This window comes from Calidris pugnax, unplaced genomic scaffold (assembly GCF_001431845.1).
Source record: "Calidris pugnax isolate Ruff unplaced genomic scaffold, ASM143184v1 scaffold14, whole genome shotgun sequence".
NCBI classification, from domain to species: domain Eukaryota; kingdom Metazoa; phylum Chordata; class Aves; order Charadriiformes; family Scolopacidae; genus Calidris; species Calidris pugnax.
Genome location: NW_015090793.1, coordinates 5,893,844 through 5,917,818, shown reverse-complemented (window position 1 = coordinate 5,917,818; position 23,975 = coordinate 5,893,844). Strand labels below are relative to the sequence as shown.

At 42.9% G+C, this 23,975-nt stretch overlaps 1 protein-coding gene across 2 annotated transcripts in view; it reads left to right on the top strand.

The window, feature by feature from the left end:
* RNF4 (ring finger protein 4) overlaps positions 1-14,804 on the top strand; it is a 15,282-nt gene extending 478 nt beyond the window's left edge. Inside the window, exons 1-8 of one of the 2 annotated variants that reach the window (XM_014936032.1) lie at positions 291-942; positions 5,024-5,187; positions 5,687-5,807; positions 6,697-6,776; positions 7,912-7,921; positions 9,536-9,701; positions 11,514-11,562; positions 11,911-12,180. In XM_014936032.1, the coding sequence (XP_014791518.1) occupies positions 5,179-5,187; positions 5,687-5,807; positions 6,697-6,776; positions 7,912-7,921; positions 9,536-9,701; positions 11,514-11,562; positions 11,911-12,060 (585 nt within the window). In that variant the 5' untranslated portion in view covers positions 291-942; positions 5,024-5,178 and the 3' untranslated portion in view covers positions 12,061-12,180. Of the gene's footprint in view, positions 1-290; positions 943-5,023; positions 5,188-5,686; positions 5,808-6,696; positions 6,777-7,911; positions 7,922-9,535; positions 9,702-11,513; positions 11,563-11,910 lie in introns of those variants that run through there. The other variant, XM_014936031.1, reaches the window with a different exon arrangement.
* Positions 14,805-23,975: the final 9,171 nt, after the last annotated feature.

The following is a 23,975-nucleotide window of genomic DNA, read 5'->3' as shown; positions in this document are numbered from 1 at the left end:
CGGCCGCTGTGGGGGAGGGGCGGGCCGGGCCGGCGCTGAGGGGAGCTGGGGGAGACGGGGCTTCGTCCGCCGGTGCGCGGAGCCGGGCCTTGCGCGGCGGGGCCGGGCCGGTTCTGCCTTCTTCTATGGGGCGGGGATGGTGACCCGAGTCCCCTCTCCCGGGCGCGGAGCTGGGGCACGGCCCTCAGGGGCGCCCCCCCCCACCACCAGCTGCCCCGGCCTGCCCTGTCTCCGCCCGGGGAGCTGGGTGGCGCGTCCCCAGACGGGTCTTCATTTTTATTTTTCCATCTCCGCCGCTCTGGGGAGGCTCCGGGGGCTGCCAGCCCCGCTGCCCGGCCTTTAGGGCAGGTCCTGGCCTCTCCTGCTTTCCCCGCCGGGCGCGGCGGCTCCCCTCCTCCGCTGGGGTCCGGGGGAGAGCCGGGCCTGCCGCCGGTGCCTGGCCCCCGTTCCCTCGGAGGCGAGAGCAGCCGGGCCGGGCCGCCTCCGGCGGTGCTGGGTGGGTTGGAAGCTCCATTTGCTGCGAGGGCTGTTCGGAGGGTGCCCTGAAGCGGCTGAGGGAGAGTGGTGCCGGAGCGGAGACCGTGGCGTTCCCCCTCTCCTCGGGAGGCACAGCCGTGGAGCCCTGCTTGCAGGAGATGTAGGCGCCTGGAGCTGTTGGTGTGTCCTCCCATTTTGTCTGACAGCAGGGGCGGAGGGAACGCTTCTGTCCTACCTCAGTGTACCCCCTGCACCTCCATTACACGACGTGAAAACACAGAACTTCTTTTTCCTTTTTTCCGTGTCTGATTTCGGGATTATTGAAAGTTAGGGGTAGCCTCTCACAAAGAAGCTTCTGCACATTAGAGCAATGAGGAGCTTTTCTTCTGGCCAACCTTCACCTTCGTTTGTTGTTTCTGAAATAGAACATCTGGCCAACTGAAAGTTTTGTGGGTGTTTTGTTCTGTGAGTGTTTTCATAGCTTCTTTGTTTTGGTTTGGTTTTTTTGGTTAGGCTGCTCACAAGTGTATCTTACTTGTCTGTGGATGTAGCAGACAGCTTAGAGTAGGTAGAGAATGTTTATCTCTCATCTTTACTCTTACAGTGCCTCTCACCAAGCTTTTGTACAATGGGACAGCTTGACCGAATTTGGATAAAACATAATAGACTCGGCATCTGTTTTCAGTAGAGTTGCTGTAGTGAATCTGAAAAAATGAGAACATCTTTAAAGATACTGGAAATACACATGACAGGAAAGTTTTGAAAGAGTAAAACGGCACGTTACTGTTCCCTGTGATAGAGACTAGTGCTTTGTGGTTGGTACCTGCATCTTTTGACCGCAAAAAAATTTTTTATATGCATTTGCATCTTTGATACTGTGTGTGTTTCCTGTTGTTAGGAGTGCAAAGAGAGGCCTTAAGAGTGGAAATGAGAAGTCAAGTCTTAAAGGCGTAGCATATCATATTTTGACAAAAACAATAAATACGTAGTGGCTTTGTGACCTGTGTCTTACACGCACCAAACATTTAGACTGACACTATTGCTTTCTCCAAGTAGTTACTTTAGTGTATTTGTAATGCTTAAGATGATTAGGAAGTAAAGTCTGGTTTGTGTTATTAAGACATTAGCTTAAGTTAATTTGCCTCAATTCATTCTAAGCACGTGGGAGACCAAAACTTAGTTTTCAGAGTGGTGCGAGAAAAGTTTTCAGGTTATGTTTTCTATAGAATCCATGTTTTTAGAATTGCAATTCAAACATGTTAAATTAGGTCAACTTGAACTCAGTAAAAATGTTAACTTTTTTATAGAGGAAAAAAATTAACAGAAGACTATATTGATTCCCATAGTAATTATTTTTCTTTTGCTCCTAACATAAACATTCTTAATTTAGATTACCTTTATTTTTCTCAGATATCTACCTATACAGAGAAAGGTTGGTGGATATAGTCCTTAAAATGGCAATGAGCTAGCTAGAATAAACCTTGAACTTTGTTGTTATGAGGACACCACTCCTTAAGCCCTTGGGAGAGCTCAATGACAGGAACAAAAACTACATGAGCAAAGCTCTGTGTATGAGAGGAAGGGGGAGTGGCTTTTCCTGGTATGGTGTCATCCTGCAGTGATGCAATAAAAAGTCTGTAAAAGTTAAAATTATTTCTTGGCTTCCTAAGTCAATCTGCTAAGTTTTCACATCAAAAACATATTTTTTTATTGTTTTTAAAAAATCTTAATTCTAGGACTTTGAATTAATCTCTGAATGCAGGAGGTTGATGCAGTAACTGTATTGTTGAGTCTTGGGAGTCTTGGTGCTCTGTTTCATAGTGACTGCTGGAGGAGGAGTATATAGACCTTATCACTTAATTTGGGCTATCCAGTCCGGTATAACAAATCATATCATTAAATCTTTAAGGAATTCTTATTGATGATTATGTCTCCAAATGTGCAAAATTTAGAACTCTTTTATTTATCTCTCTTCTTGTGCACTGCAAGATGATCTGTGGTCTATTTGAGAAAATAAGCTTTGTCTCATTTTTGCTACCCATTCTTACAGTTCACGTAATCAATTTTCAATGAAGCTTCACATGTAAGCCAATAACGTGGAAATCTGTAGCCCCGCAGAAGAGGCTTGTTCTTATAAGAAAAAGTTGTTGCTGGATGATGAGACTCCTTCCATAGTCTTAATAAATTCCAGCAGTCTGATTTTCTTTACAAACGTGACTCTCCTGAGCTGGGTCACGTTGATACTGATAAACTTGCCTATGATGATTTATTTTAAGGTGGTTTTACAACGATGAGCTTACTTATGGGTATCTGTTCTCAACTCACATCTTCAGAAGAAGCTTCTGAAGAAACTTCTTCAGAAGAAGCTTCTGAAAAGGTTAAGATGTGAGCCACTAGAGCAGCTAGGATGTTTGTGCCTTGCGTATGCTCTTATGTATAAAGAAAGTGCTGATATTGTGAGACTCTGAAAAACCATCTAAATAGCAATAATATCTGTCACTTAGTTCAAAAAGTGGCTCTGTCCTAAGTTGCCTTTGAGGTCTGATGTTAGATCCTCTGAGACATTTCATAATAGTCCTATAAATAAACTGTTCCTTGGTGTCTTGGTAAAGAAGTATGAGAATATTTATGAGAATATTTAATATGGGTAAGGTGGTCTTAGCATGACCGATCTTGTATTGTGTCCTACTTCTTTCTTTTCAGTATAATTTTCTAATTTAAGTTCTGTTTGGTTTTCTTTTGTTTATTTGTGGGGGTTTTTATTATTTAGTTGGGTTTTTTTCTTCTGTGATAGCCCTTCTTTGGTACTTAAACCACTTGCGGCTAAAGAGAATCTATGCAATACTTTGTTTTGAGTTAACCCAGGTGCTTGCTCCCTGCCATATTTTTACCCCTTTCTAAAGGTACTTTGTCAACACACCATTGTGTTGGGTTGTATTCAGTGTTGAATCTGAAAAGGACAAATCTTGTGAAACCTTCTGGGTGTTTTACATCCCAAACCGTGCTGTCTAGTGAATACATCAGACTAAGGTGTTGCGGTCTTTCAGCACTGCAGATATGTCAGTGTATTAGATTGCTCTAACAGGTTCTATTTAAGAACAATTCTAACAACTTGTAATTTAAAGTTAGGTTATATAAAGCTTATTTCTTTATAATCCTCAGATGTGTGTACCAACTGACATTTCCCAGCTTTTTAATGTCCAAGTATTTTTTTCCAATTCCATATCTGAGCAGAACTAAGGAAAAGGCCTCTTGGCTTTCTTGATGAAATGAAGTTAGAATCTAGTGGCATAACTTCTCAATACACCTCTTGTGCTGCTGCTCAGTGTTTTTCTTCCTCCTGCTGTGTGCAGAAAACTGTCTAAGTTATGTTCAGTTACAGTTGTAGCTGTTAGATGAGGATGGTAGCTTGTCTTTGAGCAACTAGTTTGAAAGAGTAGATGTTCTAGCTTCAGGGATGATTTTCTCCCTTCCCCACCCCATCCCTTGTCCGGTGTGTCCTCCTTGCTTCACCTTCCTCTTCCCCGTCTCCAAAAAGCTCCAAACCCAAAGTTGTGAATAATAATCATATCGAGCAAGGAACTCCTGTAGCACCTAGAAAATGTGCTCATAGAACAGTCTCTGGTTAGTTCTGTATGTGTGCACAATTAGGCATGGTCGTCTTTTAAAAATTCTTGTTCTCTATTCCAAAAATTCAGTGAAGTGAGTAAAATAGGATCTTTCCAACGGTGTTGGTGAGACTGGCAGAAGAGCTTTCATCCTTAACAGGTGAAATGAACAATGGGATGAAGTGTGTGAAGAGACCTCGCATTAACACAGAGTTATGAAAATCATTGTGTAGGTGAATCCTGTGCTGAGGAAGCACGAGACTGAAATGCAGTTCCTGGCTTTTCTGATACAAAACTTAATTTTCAGCATTCCAGGTGGAAATGTAAGACTATTGCTCACATTTGTGAGGAAAACTCTTGAAAAACTATACATGTAAGTTTAGGTTTAAAAAAAAAATAAAAAAAAAATCTTAAAGCTATAAAAAATGAGAAGATTGAAATTTGGAGAGGGAGTTCTGCATAACAGTTACGAAAATTTCATCTGCTCTGACGAGAAATCTGCCTGCAGGCTCACTGATTGCGAAGTCTGGAATACAGCAGGTGGTCCAAGTGCAAAAAAAAAAAAAAAAAAAAGGCCTAACTGTAGGTGTTTGAGGCTAAAATAGCAAACTCTGGGAGTTCCTCTCCAGTTTTGGACAGAAACTAGTGATTCAGGAATGGGAATTTTGGCACAGGGGGGGCCAGACGCCCAACTCTAGTAACATCCAAAATTGTAAACACCAAATCTATCATCTAATTTCATTAGTTACCTTCCAAAAAAAAAAAAAAAAAAGGCCTAACTGTAGGTGTTTGAGGCTAAAATAGCAAACTCTGGGAGTTCCTCTCCAGTTTTGGACAGAAACTAGTGATTCAGGAATGGGAATTTTGGCACAGGGGGGGCATATTGAAGAGAACAAGCATTACAGCTAGGTAATCTTCTATTTCTCCTTTTCTTTTAGGTTTGGAAGAACGTTGTTCTCAGACCCCCAGAAATCTGGATTTTTTAACAGAGTGCTACCTTAAGGATTATAAGGAATTGATACTTGTAGCTTTCTTGCAATTTATTTTTTGGTATTTGTACCTCTCTTTTTGTAGTTCTAGATCAAGAAAGAGCATGAGCACAGTAAGTATTTTATTACTCAATGCAAATGTGATTCTTAAAACGTGTTTTTTATGGTACATATATAAATATTTTTAAGAGTTTGTACTAAATACATGGGAGCATATGAGTATTAAAACTTCATATTCTGTAATGCTTAAGATGCTTAATCTCTCTAGGTGCTAGCAGTAGTTCAGAAATGCTTACAGTGTGATCAAAAACATCAGGTCAGAACTGATTCCAGTGGTAGACTGGACATGAATATATGATGTAATTGTGAACCAGCTTTCTCACTTGAAAAGCATCACAATAGGTTTTTTCCTTTGTGACCCAACTGGTAAGAGATCTGGGGTGATGTCTTGTGCTTGATGCAACTTGTTCAGGTAGGAATGACCCATGCCACCATTCTTTGCATATTACAGCCGTTCAGGGGAGTGTTTTGTGTACCCTTGTGTGCTTTCATTGGTGCTGCAAAGATGAGGGCTGCTCTGAAAGAAAATGCTATGGCTTTGTTGTCTCTTAGACTCAACGAAAGCGCCGTGGAGGAGCAGTTAACTCTAGGCAAGCTCGGAAACGAAACAGGTTGATGGCTTCTACTGCAGAAATGGCTTCAGAAGCAGAGCCCATAGAACTTGAAGAAAGTGGTAAGTTTTCTTTTTAACTTGGTAAGGACATAAACTGCTTCTGGAGGATATGCGTCCCACTTAACCTGTATTTTTGCCAATTTCTGGATTTTTGCCAATTTGCCCTTTACTGGAGATGAAGGGAAACCTCATTTTAGAAGGCATCTAGTATGGCATCTATAAATAAGCCTGCTGACAACTGTTTTAGTTTGTTGCTGAGAGGTGATCCATTCACCACTAGTGATAGGTACTGAAGTGCTGCTCAAACATCTGAATGTCGAGGCTGATGAGCTGGGAGTTACTGCAGGTGCCACTACAGATAATGGCAAACTAAGTTTGGGAACTCCCAAGTTTTAAGAAGATAAATAAAAGTTTGTCACTAGTTGTGCCCTGAGGGAGGGGCAATGGTTGGTCAGTATATTTTTACAAAAAGTATCGGAATTAAAAAAACCTACTTGAGGCTTTAAATAGATATTTAAATTGCCTTCTGAAATCCTAGGAAAGATTAAAAGTCACTATTGGTCTGCAGGAAATTTTATAGTTTTTTCAGTTCTTGCTGTGCATTTGGCTATGAAAGGTTGGATGAGACAGCAACATTTACAGCATGGTACTGTAAAATTTTTATCTTTTATATAATTGACATTTTATTATGTGATAAACATTCTCCTGTGTTAGATGAATAACCTGATGCTGTGTACCTCTCACAAGCTTGTCATACAACTGAACTGTATGAGGAGCTCAGCTACTGTTCCTCTTCCATTGTAAATTGTAGGAGACTGTGGTGGTAATGCTCTACATGGACTGTTGAGGGCAAAACTTGAGTGAAATATTGGGTACATTGCTCAAGAGAGGAGCCTCAATTTTATTCCTTTGTCATCTTTGATCTTGACTCTAACATTGTGTTTTTAAGCTGGTGAAGAAGTCGTAGATCTCACGTGTGAATCTTCTGATCCTGTAGTTGTTGATCTAACTCACAATGATTCTGTTGTGGTAAGTAGTGAATAGCACACTTATCTAAATCTTGCAGTCAAATTAAGTTTGTATTATGGTCCCTGGTAGAATCTGGCTTTAAGGATAAGTTTGAAGTTCAAAGTTGTCTTGTCAGTGCATGAAAGTCATGTTACAGGTCAACACAGAAGCTGCTCTGGAGCTGTGCTTGCAGATAGTTAGAGGGTAATCGAAAATAGCTTTTTGCTCCAGAACTTGGAAGAATAAGTACCAGTCACGGGTAATGTAGTGTATGGAGATGCAATTTAAAGTTGAAGCTATTTCAGATAAATCAAAAATATAGGCCAGTGATGTAAATAAAAATTGAAGGAGGTAACAGTCTTTGACTTCACAAACATGAAGTGTTTAGCTGCAGTGTCAGTTTAAGGTTCTCCTGTCGGAGAGATGCCAAGTGCAACTGTGGCTGTGGTTCAAACTGGTTCAGTTTATTATTCCAAAAAGTCTTTAAAAAATTTACTCTTTTTACTGCTGTTTTTAAAGCTAGGGTATTATTTGATCCCATCCACAGTGTAGTTTATAACCTCACTTTTGGGATGCGATTACTGCCATGCAGAACCAGAAACGAGCAGCAGGAATAGCATGAGGGGGGATCTCCTGCTGGAATTGTTCTTAAGTCTTTGCAAAGGAAAGGCCTCAGTACAACGTAATCTGCCTTGCCCCAGCTGTGGTTCCACCAAAGTTAATAGTGGGTTTAGGGTGGATTTTTTTTTTTCTTGAGCAGCTGTTAATCTAATATGAAGTGTTTGTGGATCTCACACCTGAATTTACCTGTTTGGGGGAGAAAAAGGGAAAGAATCTTTTCCAGACTAAATCAAAGTAGGGTACTGAGGCTGGGGAGCAGGGAGGAGAGTATTCAGATGGTTCCTAAGCTGCCTCCATTTCTATCCCTTTGAAGCAGCATGAGCAGAACCAGAAGCAACCACTTATTTTCAGAGCAGCTGCTAATTTACTACCACTTCTAACATTCTTAATCAAAGTGAGAATGATATCCTGCCATTCCTAGCTTGTTTTGTTGTAAATACTTAGCTTGGTTGTTGTTTGTATATAGCACTAGGGATGCACACCAAAGTCTAATTGTATTTTCTTTTCTCTCCCTTCCCACATATATTGATGCAAGATTGTTGAAGGTGAGTTGACGTTTTATAATTGATAATGGAATTGTCCTAAGTTCAGTTTTTTCTTTTCCAATGAACTTGAACATCATGGATAGAAATTGCATTTACCAAAAGGCAAAGGATAGCGCAGAAGTGTCCGGCCAGCATCTTAGAGAATGGATCCAACCTGTTAGATAGTCACTATCAGAGCTTGTAGAAAGTATCTGAAATAAAATACATCAAAGCTGCTGAAAATATGTTTTCTTATTTTCCAAGTACAGAAGTTCTGTAAGCCCAAAGTTGATGGTAATTTTAATTAGCAGTGGAACATCTGCTTTGAATAAGAAAATGTTGAAGGGTTTTTTTTTAGCCTGTATTGCAGTGAAGGAACTAAAGAAAGTTATTTGTGTTCATAGTATTCAATTTCATTATCTAGTCTAACACGCCTCAAATTTAGTGTTGACAAGTACTAACAGGCATGGGGGTTTTATCTACTTTTTTTCCCACTTTTTCTACTTGGTTTTTTCCTACTTCTTTTAGTTGGAATTGCTATAGCTGTAAATAAGTTAATCCTTTACACTTCAGACCCTGTTCTGATTATAGTATCTGAGATGCATTAGTATGTTGTTATCTGCTTACTTAGAATGTAATCTATTCTGTGCTCTGAATGAAGCCAGAGCAAGTAAAAAATACTTGCAATAGAAGCTGCAGCTAAATACTTAGGCAGGAAGGAACTTTCATTTTGTGGCTGTTTATGTCATTTTCTTTGATCAGTGCTTGATTATTGTTACACGTACACTGGAGTTGCAGAGAGAATTATTGCATGTAGATTCTAATTATTAAAAAGCAAACAGCTGCTCTTTAACCTTTGCATGTTACAGACCAGGCAGTTAAACATTATTTTACATCTCCTTTTGTCTTGGGCAATTCCAGTTACCTTAGCTCAGGAGGGAGATAATGAAAATATCTAAGGAGATGCTGCTTAAAGTATTGTTATAATTTCCAAGTACTGTTCTTAAAAGGACTTATTTCATAAAAACTGCCTTTGATTGGCATAGGTTTGATTTAACACAGATAAAGAGTGGAACGGTTTAGCATCATACCTGGATAGAGCAGTAGGCACCCACAGCTGCTCCATAACTTACTTCTTTAGATTTTAGCATCTCTTCCATTGCTTCTGAAACATTCTGAACAAAGCACTTTCTGTGCTTACCAGGCCCTTTTGTGTGTATGTGCTACCTCACCATGCTACTTGGAAACTTAACTTCAGTCCTCTCTCTCTCTCGTATCGCACAGCAATTGTCCCAATTCCTCAACATGGCATTGTAGCATTCTCTGTTAGTAAGAATTGGGAGACAGCATAAAGTTACACTTCCCTCACAGGTAGTGTAACTATATGAAACTTTTAAGAATCGTGTTTTAGCTCTTTGTAGGGTGAATAGAGCAAATATTTTGTGTCAATCTGTAGCAAGCAGAGTATTCACAAGGCCTGGAAATGTTTAGGAAATGAGTTTAAGATGGCTTTTAGCAGAGCTGAATATGGTCCATTGAAAATATGAACCATTACAGGCTATTTATAATCATGCATTTCAAGGACAGTTCCAGGGATATAGATACTTTATCTAACTTGTCAAAATTAAATTACAGAGAATCAGCGGCAAAGGAGAAATCTTAGACTAAGAAGCCAGCGGCAGTCGGACAGCTGTGTTCTGAGCAGTGACGATGAAGATGAACCAAGAGATAATGATGTGTATGTGACAGATAAAGTGTCTCGAGAATTGGGACCACTGGAAGATGAAACTGCAAGTTCAAAGTACGTATGCCTTATGATCTACCAAACATTGAACTTGGCTTTTCTTAGACAGGACTAAGTTATATTGCTATATCCTGGCTATTCTTGGAAGTCTTAACTTATTCAAGTTACTTCCCACTTTGAGTGAGTACAACATGACATTGGGCCTGATAACTGATACCGCTTGCACTTGAGGATAAAAAGCCAGCCCAAGACAGGTGTACAACTTTGCATACAACCTTAAAGATGAATGTGGGGTATGGCAAGGAAGGAGGATCAGTCACAGGCCATAGCTTGTAATGTATTGCACTTAGTTTTCATGAAAAGTTCTAGTAGTCATGTTAGATAAGGAAATATTTTCATTGGTGTAGATGAGGCTTAGTATCAAAAAATACAGGTTTTAATAAAGCCCATGTGCTTTGAGCCTTTCAGATGACTGGAAGGCAATGCAGGGGAGAACTTGGCTATGGAAGTTTTGTGTGTCAGGTCTTAAGTATGCCACCTCAAGGGCTTACAATATTCTGAAATGTAGTACATTTGTACTACATTGGATTTGTAGATTATTTTTTTTTTAAATTTTGTAGGTGAATAAATACAAGTAATTAGTATGAAAAAGTAATGTTTTGTTCATTGCATCTCAAGCTTCTCTGTTAAAGACTGGGCATTCCTGCTCTGTTTAGATAAGGCTAAAACAACTCGGTGCTGCAGCACTTAACATTGACAAAAAGGTACTGATGCTGGGGATTGTCACAGAGCCATCTACAGTGTTACTCTGTAGAGTTACACTGCTCTTGCTTATATGAAGGTTATCAATTAACTACTGAGTTGCTGCATAAAGAATTTGAGTAGTAAAAATGGGAGAATTAAGGAGTTAGATTAGGTGTGTGAAGCTATGGGTAGAAGTCAGTAGCGCTCACTACTTGTATTTAAGATTATATGATGAAGGTTAGCTCATGCTTTCTATTTATATTTAATAAATTACAAACTGTTGCTTAGCATGGGTGGTGACATAGTAAAGCCACTTGTTTATGGCAAAGACTTATGAAAGCAACTTAGTGTGATTGTTTAAAATATAGATTAATCTGTAAATAGAAGTGGCAGGAAATTCTTCCTCTTTCTGATCGAGAACATTATTCAGCACTTGATGGTATGACGTGTTGCTCAAGCAGAATAGCTATGTCTGTTAGTAAGTGTGTGTGTGCAATGCAACTGTCCTGGAGGCTGAAGGCAGGAGAGGGAGGTACATCTGTAACCTGTTGTAATCTGTTGGTAACAGCCACCGAGTTGGTATTTTGTTCTCTGAAATAGAAATTTATTTTTTAATATTTCCTCGCATTAGTGTGTTCCTGCCCTATATTTTATAAGGAAGGAGTTCTTGGTATGAGTATGGTACTGGGCTGGGATGTTGCTAAATTGGAACAGGGGGATGTTTTCATTGCTGACAACCTATTTCACTCATAGAAAGGACAGCTAGATGGATTCATTACAAAACTCTCTATTTATGACCTGTTGAAGATTGTTATTGCTATACGTATATATACGTATGGTGCTACAGACTGCTGATACTTGCAGTAATACAGCAGGGTGACCGACTGCATCTTCCCCCTGCTGAAAAGCAAGACGCTGCTTCCTTTAGGTAAGGGGGACCCTACCTACGTAGTAAATGTGACAGCTTGAGAGAGTTAAAGGTGCACAGGGGTCTTCAGATGGACTGTGTCCTGGCGGGTCTGTGCAGTCAGATGGTTACATGCTGGTTTATGTGTCGGTAATCCTCAATGTGCGGTGAAATTAACGGATGCACGTTCTTTCTGGTTTTGTTCTCTCTCCCCCAAGGCCGTCTGGCACCGTTAGCTGTCCCATCTGCATGGATGGCTACTCAGAGGTAAGGATCCACATTGTTGTTGTCATTGTTTCTTTGGTGTCGGAGGGAGAATGAGGCAGAGGGTGAACTGCACAGCTCTTGGCTTGTACAGAACACCAGAGACAGCTGGCTTGATGTGCAGAACTTAGATTTAAGGTGAAACTAGCTTGTAACTCAAAGGCATTTCTTAGTGGTGTATGCCAAGGGAGAAACACTTCCCAAGCTGGCATTGGAAGCTCTCTGGGCTCCTCATTATCTAGTAGTATTGTACTGATTCCAGATACTCCGAGTTGAATTTGCTTGGTGCCAACAGATCAGCAATGCTGAATTCTTTATTCCAAGTACCAGTTGTGGTTTCTTTTCTTCCAGATAGTGCAAAGTGGAAGACTGATTGTGTCAACCAAATGCGGCCATGTCTTCTGCAGTCAGTGCCTCCGAGATTCCCTTAGGAATGCCAACTCTTGCCCAACCTGTAGGAAGAAACTCACTCACAGACAGTACCATCCCATTTATATATGAGTACTTCTGTTTCTCAGGACAGACTCAACTGGATTTTTGGGGAAAATGTCGTGTTTTCAGTGCTCTGAAGATGTAAAGAGCAGCAGGTTGTGCACACATCCAAATAAAACTGATTTTTTTTGGAGAATAACTTGTACATATATAGACAGCTTTTTTATGGTCCAAGCTGCTTCTTGTTATGTCCCTGGTTATAATGTTAAACTTGTGACTGTCCCTAAACTAGACCAGCAGCCTATGTCAGAAAGGAAGCAGCTAATCCATTTCCTTCTACTTTTTTAATGCTTAAATAAGAGGGGTCTGAGTATTTTGTTATTTCTTAGTCTTTAAATTATTCCCGCCATCACATACACATATGAAGTAGTTACCTTTCAAAATGCAGATCAGCAACTTGCCATTTCATTACACTTTTGGTTTTATGCTATAGGAAGCTCATGACTATATTGCTTTCTGCTGGACCATCTTTGCCCAAGGAGAGGCAGTTCTGTAACGATGGATCACTTTATCATAAATCAATATTAAATTGACAACCAGGGTAATGCAATAAAATAACCTGCTGTTAATCAGCAATCAGGTTTTTTAAGCAGAAGGCTTGAACATGTAGATGTCTTTATGAACTCCATGAGATCTCAAGTACGTAGACAAATCGCAGCATGTACAATGTGAAAATACTTCTTTAAGTGTTTTAACAGCCGAGAATTCCTGTATTTGAATTGCAACACTGAACTTACTTTCTATTGTGATGTGATGGTCTCTTGGGTTTACTGCTGTTCTGTAGCGCTCCCTCCTGATAACTAAGGAGATTATTGTCTTCTCTAGGCTTGTTAGTGAGGAGTAAGCAGCAAATTCTATCCTGTCCTCATCAGCTGGATACCAAACTACCTACAGATCTTCTTACTGTTTCAAGTGTGCCCAGCGTAATGCTTAACGCTCAGCGCGTTCACTTCACTCTTCAGTTGTTATACTGACACCTGACTGATTTTAGCCTGGTGAATAGGGTTAAAAATTAAATAACTGTATTGCCAAGTAGAGGCTTAAAAAAAGGTTTGGTAGCAATCTTGACTTGGCAGCTTTTTCAGAGAAAAGTTTTATCTCCCTTTGCCCTGAGAGTTGTCCAGCTGCCTTTAAATGTGCATTTTTAAAAATGTCAGATGCATGTCCTAGGAGAGAGAATTCCTCTGTCAAAGCAAGGCAGGAATACACAGGTTTATGCACCGTTATCCAGTCACTTTTCTTTTTTTCCCCAGGACTGAGTTATAAATGTCTGCTTTAAATCTGTTAGAGCAAAAATCTGCAGGCTGATGTGGAATCCCAGATGAACTGATACAAACAGGAGTACGGTAATTAAATGTAGATGAGTTGATTAAAACCAGTATTGTATGTTCCACATATGCAGTAGCTGCATCCATGAAGGTTGAAATTCCATCTATAAAAAAAAAAGTAGTCAAAGTTAAACTGAGGTGCCTTTTGGCAGCTTATGATTAACCATTAGGAGCACCATCCTGTGCTCTGGTGCAGCACGATTGTAGATGCGTTTAGGTAACGCTGATATCTGATGTGTTTTGGCTATAACCTGTCCTAGGGATCTGTAGGAAGCCTTTAATTAAAGCAGCTCTTTTAATTAGCTGTCTCAAGTTCCGTATTGAAGATTGCAACCTGAGAGTGAAGTTGTGGGGATTTTTTTGTTAGGCAGTTTAGGGGTGTTTCTGGCTGTAGTGATGCTGAGGGAGTTCTGTTCTGTAAGGGCTGGCTTTAAGAAATGCAACACCTTCCCCACCCGGGTTGGGAATGGCCTCGGGTCAGCCCCCTTAGCAGGAAAAAGCAGTTTGTGCAGTGTGTGGCACTTGGTAACTGCTAAAATATTACAGACCTTTGGTTACCCTGTGCTCCCGTCAGCAATACAAATGATAAGCAAGGACTCCAGCAGTCTTAGGACAGTGTGGTGACAACAGCAGCTGGCATTTGTGTCCCAAAAAAGCATAGAAATGATGAAACAGTACTAAAGGTGGCTTAAAGAATTAATTGCACAAAGAGAAGCAGCCCAACAGTAAAACTCAAGCTATTTAAGGGCCACAGAAACAGCTTTCTCCCAGTAGCTTAACAAAGAAAAAAGAAGAAAAAATGATGGCCAGTTTTCCTTGGGTGGCTACTGTAGGAGAGGGCTGAGAAGAAGAGGATTTAAGGATTTACCTCGGGGTGAGGGCGAGTCATGTGCCCGTGCATCCTTCCCAGTGCACTAGCCATAGCCTGAAATGACTTTGCACAACTCCCTCCATGTAAATATCACTTTATAGTTTGTGTCTCAATAAATACATCTAATTGAAACTTAGATGCCACAAACTATGAAATATTTAACAAGGAAGTTTTTAGGCTTTTTGTGTATCCCGTGAAGTGCCACAAATTTTGTGCGTCTCGAAATGAGTTTTAAGCTCTCAGAACATGGAAAAATAATAAATTGTGTTACATGCTTTTTTAGAGGGGAAAAAAAAAAGAAACCCAAACAAAAAAAAAACCAAAATATTTGAGTTGCAGTGATATTTCACATTGGCAAGAAGTGATAGATAATATAAAGGTTTTTTTTCATTATGTAAATGTATGTCTTGTTGTATATAGTTCAATTTTTCCTGTATTTAATTGTATTCATGTCTGTCTGTCCCATCTATGTTGGACCCTGCTGGTAGGCAAACAGTTCTTTTAACAGGTGGAAATAAAACTATCAGTTTGATCAATCGGAAGGGCTCCTTCTAGTCACGCTGTACTCATTGATTGTTTGTTTTTTTTTTCCAGGAAAAAAAATATCCAAAATCCCCAAACTTTTTAGTTCTTTTGACTGTTGTGTGGGAAAAGGAGAAAGGTGCTGCCTGGGGCGGGAGAGAGGAGAGGATGAGGATGGTGCCCAGTCCTGCTCCAGAGCGGGGGATGCAGAGGTGGGCTGGGGAGTGGGGGGGAGTGCCCTTTCCTTTGGGTAAGGGGACCCTCCCTGCCTATTAAATGCAGTATCAAATTTGTGACTGCCCCTCAACTAGACCAGCAGCCTGTGCTGGAAAGGAAGCAGCTAATCCATCTCCTCCTACTTTTTCAAGGCTTCAATAAGAGGGGTTCAGCCTGGAGAAGAGGAGGCTCCGGGGAGAACTAATAGCAGCCTTCCAGTACCTGAGGGGGGCTACAGGAAGGCTGGGGAGAGCCTGTTTACAAAGGCCTGCAGTAACAGGATGAGGGGCAATGGCTTTAAGCTGGAGGGGAGCAGATTTAGATTAGAGATTAGGAACAAGTTCTTTACTGTGAGGGTGGTGGAGCACTGGAACAGGTTGCCCAGGGAGGTGGTTGAGGCCCCATCCCTGGAGATATTCAAGGAGAGGCTCGATGAGACCCTGGGCAACCTGGTCTAGTTGGGGGTGTCCCTGCTGACTGTGGGGAGGTGGGACTAGATGACCTTTGGAGGTCCCTTCTGGCCTGGACCATTCTATCATTCTATTTTGTTATTTCTTACTCTTTAATATTATTTCTGTCATTGCATACAGGTGTGAAGTAGTTACCTTTCAAAATACAGCTCAGCGATTTGCCATTTCATTACACTTTTGTTTTTATGCTATAAGAAGCTCATGACTCATGACTGTCTTTGCCCAAGGAGAGCAAGTTCTTTTAACGATGGATCATTTTCATGTGAGATTGATTTAATTGACAACTGGGGTAATGCGATAAGATAGCCTGCTGTTAATTAGCAATCAGGTTTTTTAAGCAGACAGCTGCGTGGGCACAGCTGTTTGCTGGTGAGTTCTCGCTGCTCTGGTTGAGCCCTTGGTCTGCTTCTGCTGAAATACCAGGTCATGGTAATTATCCTCTGCTCTGCAGCCAGATCTGACACTTCGGTGAGGTGATGCCTGCAGGAATTGCAGGAAGCTGTTCCCGCTTGGGGTCTGATTCTAGATTGAATTTTTGGAGAGGAGAAGTGGTAAATACAAACCAGACATCAAAGCCTGTGAAGATGAAGTCCAGGACCAGGGAAGACCCATCCTGAGCGAGGAAGCCAGGTAAGAAGCATGGTCCAAGGAGCAGGTGGGACATGTAGTCTGGGGGATGCTCACGTGCTGTGGTGCCTGGAGTGAAGGGTGAGATGACTGGGAAGGATGGTGCAGGGGACTGAATGAAATGCTGTGGAGTAGGGACCAGCGCTGGGGCACCGTGAGCCAGAAACTGGAACTACAGAGCCAAGTGCAGAGATGTGGCTGCAGCCAAGTTGTGTGTGAGCAGCCAGGTGGAGATGGGGAACTGCAAAGGAGGGTCATCAAGGGTGAGTGTTGGTGCACGTCAGCTGGATGGGCTCAGCAGGGCCACGGCTGCTGCAAGGAGCTGTTGTGTTCTGGGTGCAGAGCTTAAACCTTGGTTTGCCTGGGTTAGGTCTCATGGGGTGGTGACACAGCTGATGCAATGCTGCCTGTGAAGCCTTTGTTAACTGTAGAAATGTACGTCCTTGCATCACGTCTGATTTACACTTGGTGGCAGCGAGCACTAGTTTCCTATGTTCTGTGTAAATCTGGTTTATTCTGTAGGTCAAGAGCATGAGATTGAGTCTTTGGGCTTGTGATGATGTTTTAACCTCCAAATATTTTGCGTCTTTTTATCTATCTTTTGCCTGATGATGCCAAACCAGGCTTGGTGGTTTGCATGGTGCTGTGTTTCATCTGAAGAGCAAAGTTGTAATAGTTTCTACAGCTGACTTAGGGCCTGCTAAGAGTGAGATGCTGTAGGGCTGCTTCATAGCCTTTCTGACATCCTAAGTGCTCCTAGAATTATTCTTTGAGGGTTCTGTAAAGGTATGAGGAACAGGAATATCTGGTCTGGGATTTCCTAGAGGAGAAGATTGCCATCTGTACCAAGGAGAGTCCCCACTTCTGTGTCCAGATGCAGTTCAAGGGTTCTTTCCCCTGGCATGTCCCTTCAGAGGGGGGTCCCACCCATGCCAGTTGTGGAGGATGAATATAGATGTCATCTGATGCTTTCTTCTGGGTTTGTTAGGAATGAGATGGAGGCCTCTAAGACTGTTTCAAAAAGATACTGAGAAGTTGCAACATCTTTCGTTCGGTAAAGCCCTTGATTACACCAGCAACGTAAACCTGGGGGAGCCCCCTGAGAGCACTTCCCACTGGTAACTCTGCCACCCCTGTGCTGTAGATTCAGACTTGGTGTATTTCTGTTTTCCATATTCGATGTTACCTTAAGGTTGTAGGCAAGGCAGTCAACAGCAGATACTTTGTGAATGGGGAACTGCTTATTTCTAAACCTATTTCCTCTCCCAAATGGCACGCAAAAGACATTAGCATTAAAAAGCTTACAGAGAGGAATGGCGGGTAGGTTATTGATTTAATAGAGGTAACAGAGGTCAGGGGATTAACGGTAGCAGAGGTCTGTCTATGCAAGCAATTGCAGATGTCCTTTTTAAACATATTCCAATTATTTATATGGAGACTTGTTTCCCAGGGAGTGCACAAAATGCATTCACATCTAGTGAAGGATTCTCCTTGCTTCCCGGGGAAGGTGAAGGAGCTCCGATTCCTCTAGCAGTAGTTTATCCCTCGTTTCCTTTGGCAAGTGTTCATCCCTTCCATCTCTGCCCTTTGCAGTCCCCGGTGGCACACGCAGCAACGGAGCAGAAGCAACCCCTGGCTCAGCATCCCCAGCTCCTGCAGAGCATCTGAAGGTGCGGGGCTGAATATTGTCCCCACTGCAGAGATCTCAGCTGCAGCAGGGTCCTTGCTGTGCTCCGTGAGTTCCTGCTGCTCCTGATGGCAGAGACCTGGAGCACAGGCACCTCCTGGCTCCGTGGGATGGGGTAGATGGAGCAGCAGCGGGGGTTTTTTTTATGCCAGTTCCTGTGTAGCTCTCTTTGCACGTCTTGATTTGCAGCATCATGACAAGTGGGCACTTTATAATTAGTGTGATTAAAAGTGCACACGTCGCAGTGGAAGGGAGCGTGTAAATTAGGCGTTAAAACTCTGCTGCAAGGAGGTGGTGTGCTACGGCTTCTTTCCTTTGCCATAAATTCCTCCATAAATCTCATTCCAATTCTTGCTCTGTGGAGGAAGGGAATGAAGCTGTGGCTATTTCAGTGACCAATGTTCCAACACCGTTTCCCCAAATCATTTATTAATAGCCACAAAGATCGTAGCTTATTTCTAACTAATTCAGCAATCAAAATTTTAGACATGGATCATGCATATATTTGTCCCTTCCTCCTCACTGGAGTGCGGACAAATGAATTTTAAAAATAGCCTGGGGGGAAGGTTTAAGTCATTCATTTAAGGAGGCTCTTTAAAAGCTTCTTTTCTAACCTGCCAAATTATAGGACGGTTATAATTTGTTTAAATCTTTCAACATTTAAGGGAATGCCTGCCGCATGTTGAAGCATTAGCACCCCTTCGCTGAGCAAATGGAGCGTGGGGCTGCGGGAGCAGCCGGGGCTGGGCTGGGGAAGAGCTGTCTGCTCAACGCCAGGCCTCATCAACTGCAAAGAGCTAATTAGAAGAAATGCTTGCAAAAGACTGATTCTTAATTTTTTTTATTTTTTCTTCCCCAACACTTCTGGCTAAAACATATTTGAAGGGCTGTTGTCATACCGAGGGCTCTCTGTCAGCAGAGACAGTTTATGAGCTTTGCCATCCAGCGCTCCTTTTATTTTCGCCTTCTCCTTCCTTTTGTGTTTGAAGGCAGAGAGCGTTGCAGGAAAAGCAGCACTGCTCAGCCCTGTGACCTTCACCCTCACTGAGAGAGAAAGGGAACCTCCAGCTGGAGTTGCTGGGACCCTAAAACCGATTTTTACTATTATTTTCTATTTGCCCAGCAAAAACCAGCCAGCTCCATAAACTCCTACAGCCGTCTGCAGGAGCTGCAGATTGTCCCCCAGGAGTGTTGCCCATGGGGAGCGATTCCAGTGGTGCTGCAAGCTGGTGGCTCCAGAAATCCCACCTGCTTCCCACCAGCCAAACCGAGAAGTCAGGCAGAGGCTCTGTTTTGGAGCCTCCCCCGTGGGAGCTCTGGGCTGTGGTTTGCCCGGTGTGTCTGGGGACATGGAAGGAAGAGGCTGGAGCCCTCTTTGCTGGATCTGCTGGGAACCCACCGGTGCCTCTGGCAGCAGCGGGGTCTCACAGGGCCAGAGTGGAGCAACTCCTGTTCCTCTGAAGGGATGAATGAAAGAATTGTGTCGGGTGCGCAGCGGCTCCTTGGAAATGAAAGGGAAGTGGGACGAGTTTGATGTGAATGAAATGGCAAGTAAAGCTGCATACGTTTTGTCACACCTCAGCATTGTCACCTAGATATCATGTAGGATTTTATTAGGTTTATTATTGTTTCATATCTGTTACAATGCCTAGAAATGGAAAAAAACTTATTTTGACATTATTTTAAAAACAAATGTTTATGCATTTACATATGTATACTGTCCTATACGCTGATTTTACAGCTTTGCACTGCTTAGATATTCTGGACAGAAGTGAGAGTATCGAGCCCAACCTCAGTCGTGTCTCTGGTCATCCATGTCTGAATTAGCAGATATCCACAAGGCTGCATCCTTAATATCCGAGAGCTCCCTGGGGTCATGTGCTGTGTTTACAGGCTGGGAAATGCCAGTGGTCCTGGGCTTGCATCCCACATCCCCTGGTCTCTGCTGAACTGCTGCCCAGAGCCCTGGTTTCACCAGACCCAGACACGGGGCAGTTCACTAGGACAGAAATCTCTGTGTGTCTGGTTTAGCTCAGATCCAGCGCTCCGGAAGAGTTTGGGCAAGCCTGGTGTGTTTGACAGCACAGCTTTGGCTCATCCCTGGACACACAGCCTTCCCAGGGCTGGAGCTCACCTCCCCAAACCAAGTCACATTGCTCCGACCTCATGTGCTGCAGCCACATCAACCTGGACCTTGCAGGAGAGACCCACCAGCACCGACCTGCCCCGCGTGGCTTGGGGAGCTACACCCTGCCACTGGGTTTTGTCTGGAAAAGGGTCTTGTCCCAGGTGGGAACATCAGAGAAATGGCCCCTCAGGTGCATTGTCCTCAAGGAGAGGAGGAGGTGACACCACGATGGGGGGACTTGGGTTTCTTGTCAAACCCTTGTTCAGGCTTTTGTGCCGTGTCTCCCTCTTTTCTGGTTGTGGGAATAATCCAAACATATAAATAGGATAAAGACAAGGTGGGGAAATAGGCTGTTGGTTGGTGCTGCACCATTTTGGTGAGGACTAATATCCTGACAGAGGTCTGGAATTCATGTTTTTAACCAAAATTCAAAGCATAAAGCCATCATTAGCTTTATTTTTCTTACATTGTAATGAAATGTTGTTGGAACGCTGGGTTGAAGATTTTGCTCATTAAACAACAGTAACAAAACTTGATTAGGAATGAATGTCTTTCTAACTAGTCTATTTTTTCTTTAGGCCCTGAGCACTTTGAAGAAATTAGTGGTGAATAGCAAATTTTGTCAGTGTTATGAATAATTATACCTGCAATTATTAAACACTTGTTATTAAGGCAGATGATGAAGCTGGCAAGTTCTGTTTAAGCTGTGTACTGATAGTATTAAGGAAGCCAAGAGAAAAACAAAGGAAATGATTAGGGATCTTGGTGGGACATACGGAAAAAAGCTGGGTTTTATTTAGCCTAACGAGGGAACTGTTAGAGAGGATTTAACATAAGCATTTAGCTTATTGAAGAACATCGCAGTAACAGGCACGGTGTGAGAGGGAAGGGATCGTTCAAGGTTAATGGCAAATGTTAAAACACATTGTTGTGATTCTTTATTTTCATAATCCAAAAGAAAAATATTTTTCTTCATGAACTAAGTGTTTTCTTGGAAAGCATTTTTACTTGTAGTCATGATAGCCCCATGCAGGACATTGATATCCCAAGACCCAGTTCTTGTTGACCTCCCTGCACTGTAGCACAAGGGGGCTTGCAAGTCCTGTGCTGGCCCAAGAGGAAGGGTTTGGCCACCAGTGAGGTGGTTGTGGCTTTGCCAGGTGTGTTGTTGGTGTGGGCCAGCCCGGGAGCAAAGGCCAGACAAGCCATTTTCTTCATCTTCTGGCTGGAAGAAGGACAAGAGTCTGGTAATAGCATAAGATATTTCCACTGCAGGAGAGGCTCATTCTCCTACGTGGAGGGGCAAAGACCAGAATATATATATATATATATATATATACACACACATCATTCAGAAAATCAGACCACCTTGAAAGCTGTTACTTCCAGGAGCCCTGCTGAGGGCTGGCACGTTTGGTTCGTATATATCCGATGGGTATTGCAAACACGTCAAAATACAGGAAGGAACCTTCATGACTATCTTCAGTAGAGAGGACAACGGGCATTTCCCAGCACTGGCTGTTGTGCACAGGTACCAGGATCCTATGGATTTCTTGTGACAGAAGGCGGTCACTGTGCTGAGGTGCGTGCCACCGCATTGCTCGCCCATGGGCCAGCGAAGATTTGAGGATTCTTGTGTTAAAAATTCACATCATATTTTGCTCCTGGAGGTAAGATGCCAGATGGGCTTAGAAAGATGATCGGCTGTTTACTCTAGGGTCTTTGTGGAAAAAGAAATTATGCCTCAGATTAGAGAACAGAGATGAGCAAAGTGAAAACTCATATTTTCCAAATGACCTCAGCTCCAGTGGAGAGATTAACGGGCAGCATTGGGATGTCTCCATTACACAGGTCTCCACCTAATTGTTCCAGTTAGACCAAAATATTTTCTTTCTGCTGCTGTAGAGCAGATGAAACTCTACTAGAGGAAAATAATGAATATTAGTTTTCTAAAGGATGGTGATTTGGGCTGAAATAAAATTCCTGTGGTTGACAATATGTGCTGGAGTTATAAGATCAAATAGCAAATTACTTCCCAAATTGCTATGGGGAGGTCTTTGAAGCAGTGAATGGGGGTAAAGCGTGCCCTAAGATATTTAACAACTGATAATGCAAATTGCAGAAGAAGAGAGGAGGAGAGGAAAATAAATTAAGGCTCTAAAATGCTGTTGAGTATTTATGGGAGGTAATGGGTTTCCTGACACTTCTTATGAGAACCTGATTGTTAGTCCCGGGCTCCTGGAGAAATGCCAGTTGAGGTAATTGTGCTCTCTCAGCCCCAGTCACAGCCACAGCCGGGTGCCACTGGCTCGTGTCTGCTCCCAGCCCCTCCACCGCACGGGGAAGCGCCTCCCACCTCTCTCCTGCCCTCCTGAGGGTTTGGAAACTGATCCCTCTGAAGTTCTCCTGATGTTTCAAGACCCTTAAAGACCAAGGATAAAATGTCTATATTCTTGCGTGAGAAGTGCCAGTGTTTCCCCCCAGGCTCCCCACCAACAGCTCCATGGTCTGTCCCTGTGTGTGGCTGGAAGCTGCTGTTGGCCACAGAGGAGGTGCTGGTGTCTTTGCTGGCCTGACTTGGCCAAGCAAGTGAAGGGCCCATTCCTGAGGAGGGAATTTTTACCAGTCGAGGGGGTTTTGGAGCTGATGGGACTGCAAATCATGAAGGAGTTAGGTTGCCACTCTCCCTGAAAGGCACGGGCTGATGAGGCAGAGGGAGAAGTCCCTGTTTCAGCATGGGAAAGCCCTCGAGAGCAGCTCCTGTGAGAACATCCCTTGGCTGGGAGTGAGGGGGTTGGCTCCGTTCTCTGGCTGGGTTCCCTGTTTTCCACCCACTGAGCTGCTCTACCTGCTGCATCTGCTGCTTCCCACCCAAAAATGCTTGGTTCTTTGCTGGCGCTTCTTGGTGGAAGACTGGAGGAGGCGGCAGGGTCACCCCGTGTGGTGCAGGCAGTTCTCAGCCAGGCTGGAGAAGAAGGTGCAGAGTCATGGGTGGCCAAGACCTGCAGGATTGGTTGGAGATAGGGAAGCTGAAGGTATGGTCCTTCAGGTAGTGTCAGCAGCAATGACAGCGGTGGAGGATGGGTTTCAGAGGAAAGCTCACCATTATTTCCATGAGCTCCACTCCTCGGGAGTGATGGGTACCTGGATCAGCTGCGGTTTGGGGGGTTGTGATTCGAGTCAGCTGCTTCTCAGCCCTACACATCCTGGTAGATGACTTTGAATATGGCCTTTTCGTTACTTTTCTATTGAAATTCAATGGGGTTTACATTGCTGTATCTATGAAAAAGACTGACGGATCCGTTCAGGTCTAGATAGGATTAACTGAAAGGTAACGTAGCTCCCGAAAGCCATCAACACTGAGCCTTGTCTTTGCTTTAGTTGAGACCTGACATAACGATGCAAAATAGTCTCAGTGCTTCTGCAGGCAGCCCAGCTCTCTGATGGACACACACTTTATTTCCTGAATGGATTAAAGTCTCTTAATCTGAATCGTTTATATTCCCTTAGGACTCGGTTACTGTAAAGCGCCTTTGACAACTTTTAACTCTTCAGGGTCACCTCGCTGTATTTCCCACTACCCTGGTGCACGTGAGCTGTGTAAGCCCTTCCACTGCAGCTTCAAAAAAATGAGAGAAGAAATCATTTCCTGTTCATCTGAAATAATTTCTTACCTTTTTTTAATGGAGGAGAGAAACAATTTTATTAACCTTAGATTATTTTCTAAAGATCTATGTAAAAATAGCATTTCAAAATATTAACATTAACCATTTCAGCACAGGTGGGAGTTCTTGCATCGCCGAAACAGTTCAGTGTAACTGCTGTCAACTCGTGAAATATCTTGGTTAGCTTTCTTGGGTTTCTGTTGGTTTTTTTTCAAGGAAACTGCTTCAAAATGACGTGCCCATCTCAGTTTAAGAACAGAGCAGCTAATTAATGAGTAGGTATACACAAGGCCAGAGTGCCCAGAGGGTGCTCACCTGCACCTTGAGTACTGTGTCCAGTTTTGGGCCCCTCACTACAACAAAGACATTGAGGTGCTGGAGCGGGTCCAGAGAAGGGTGATGAAGCGGGT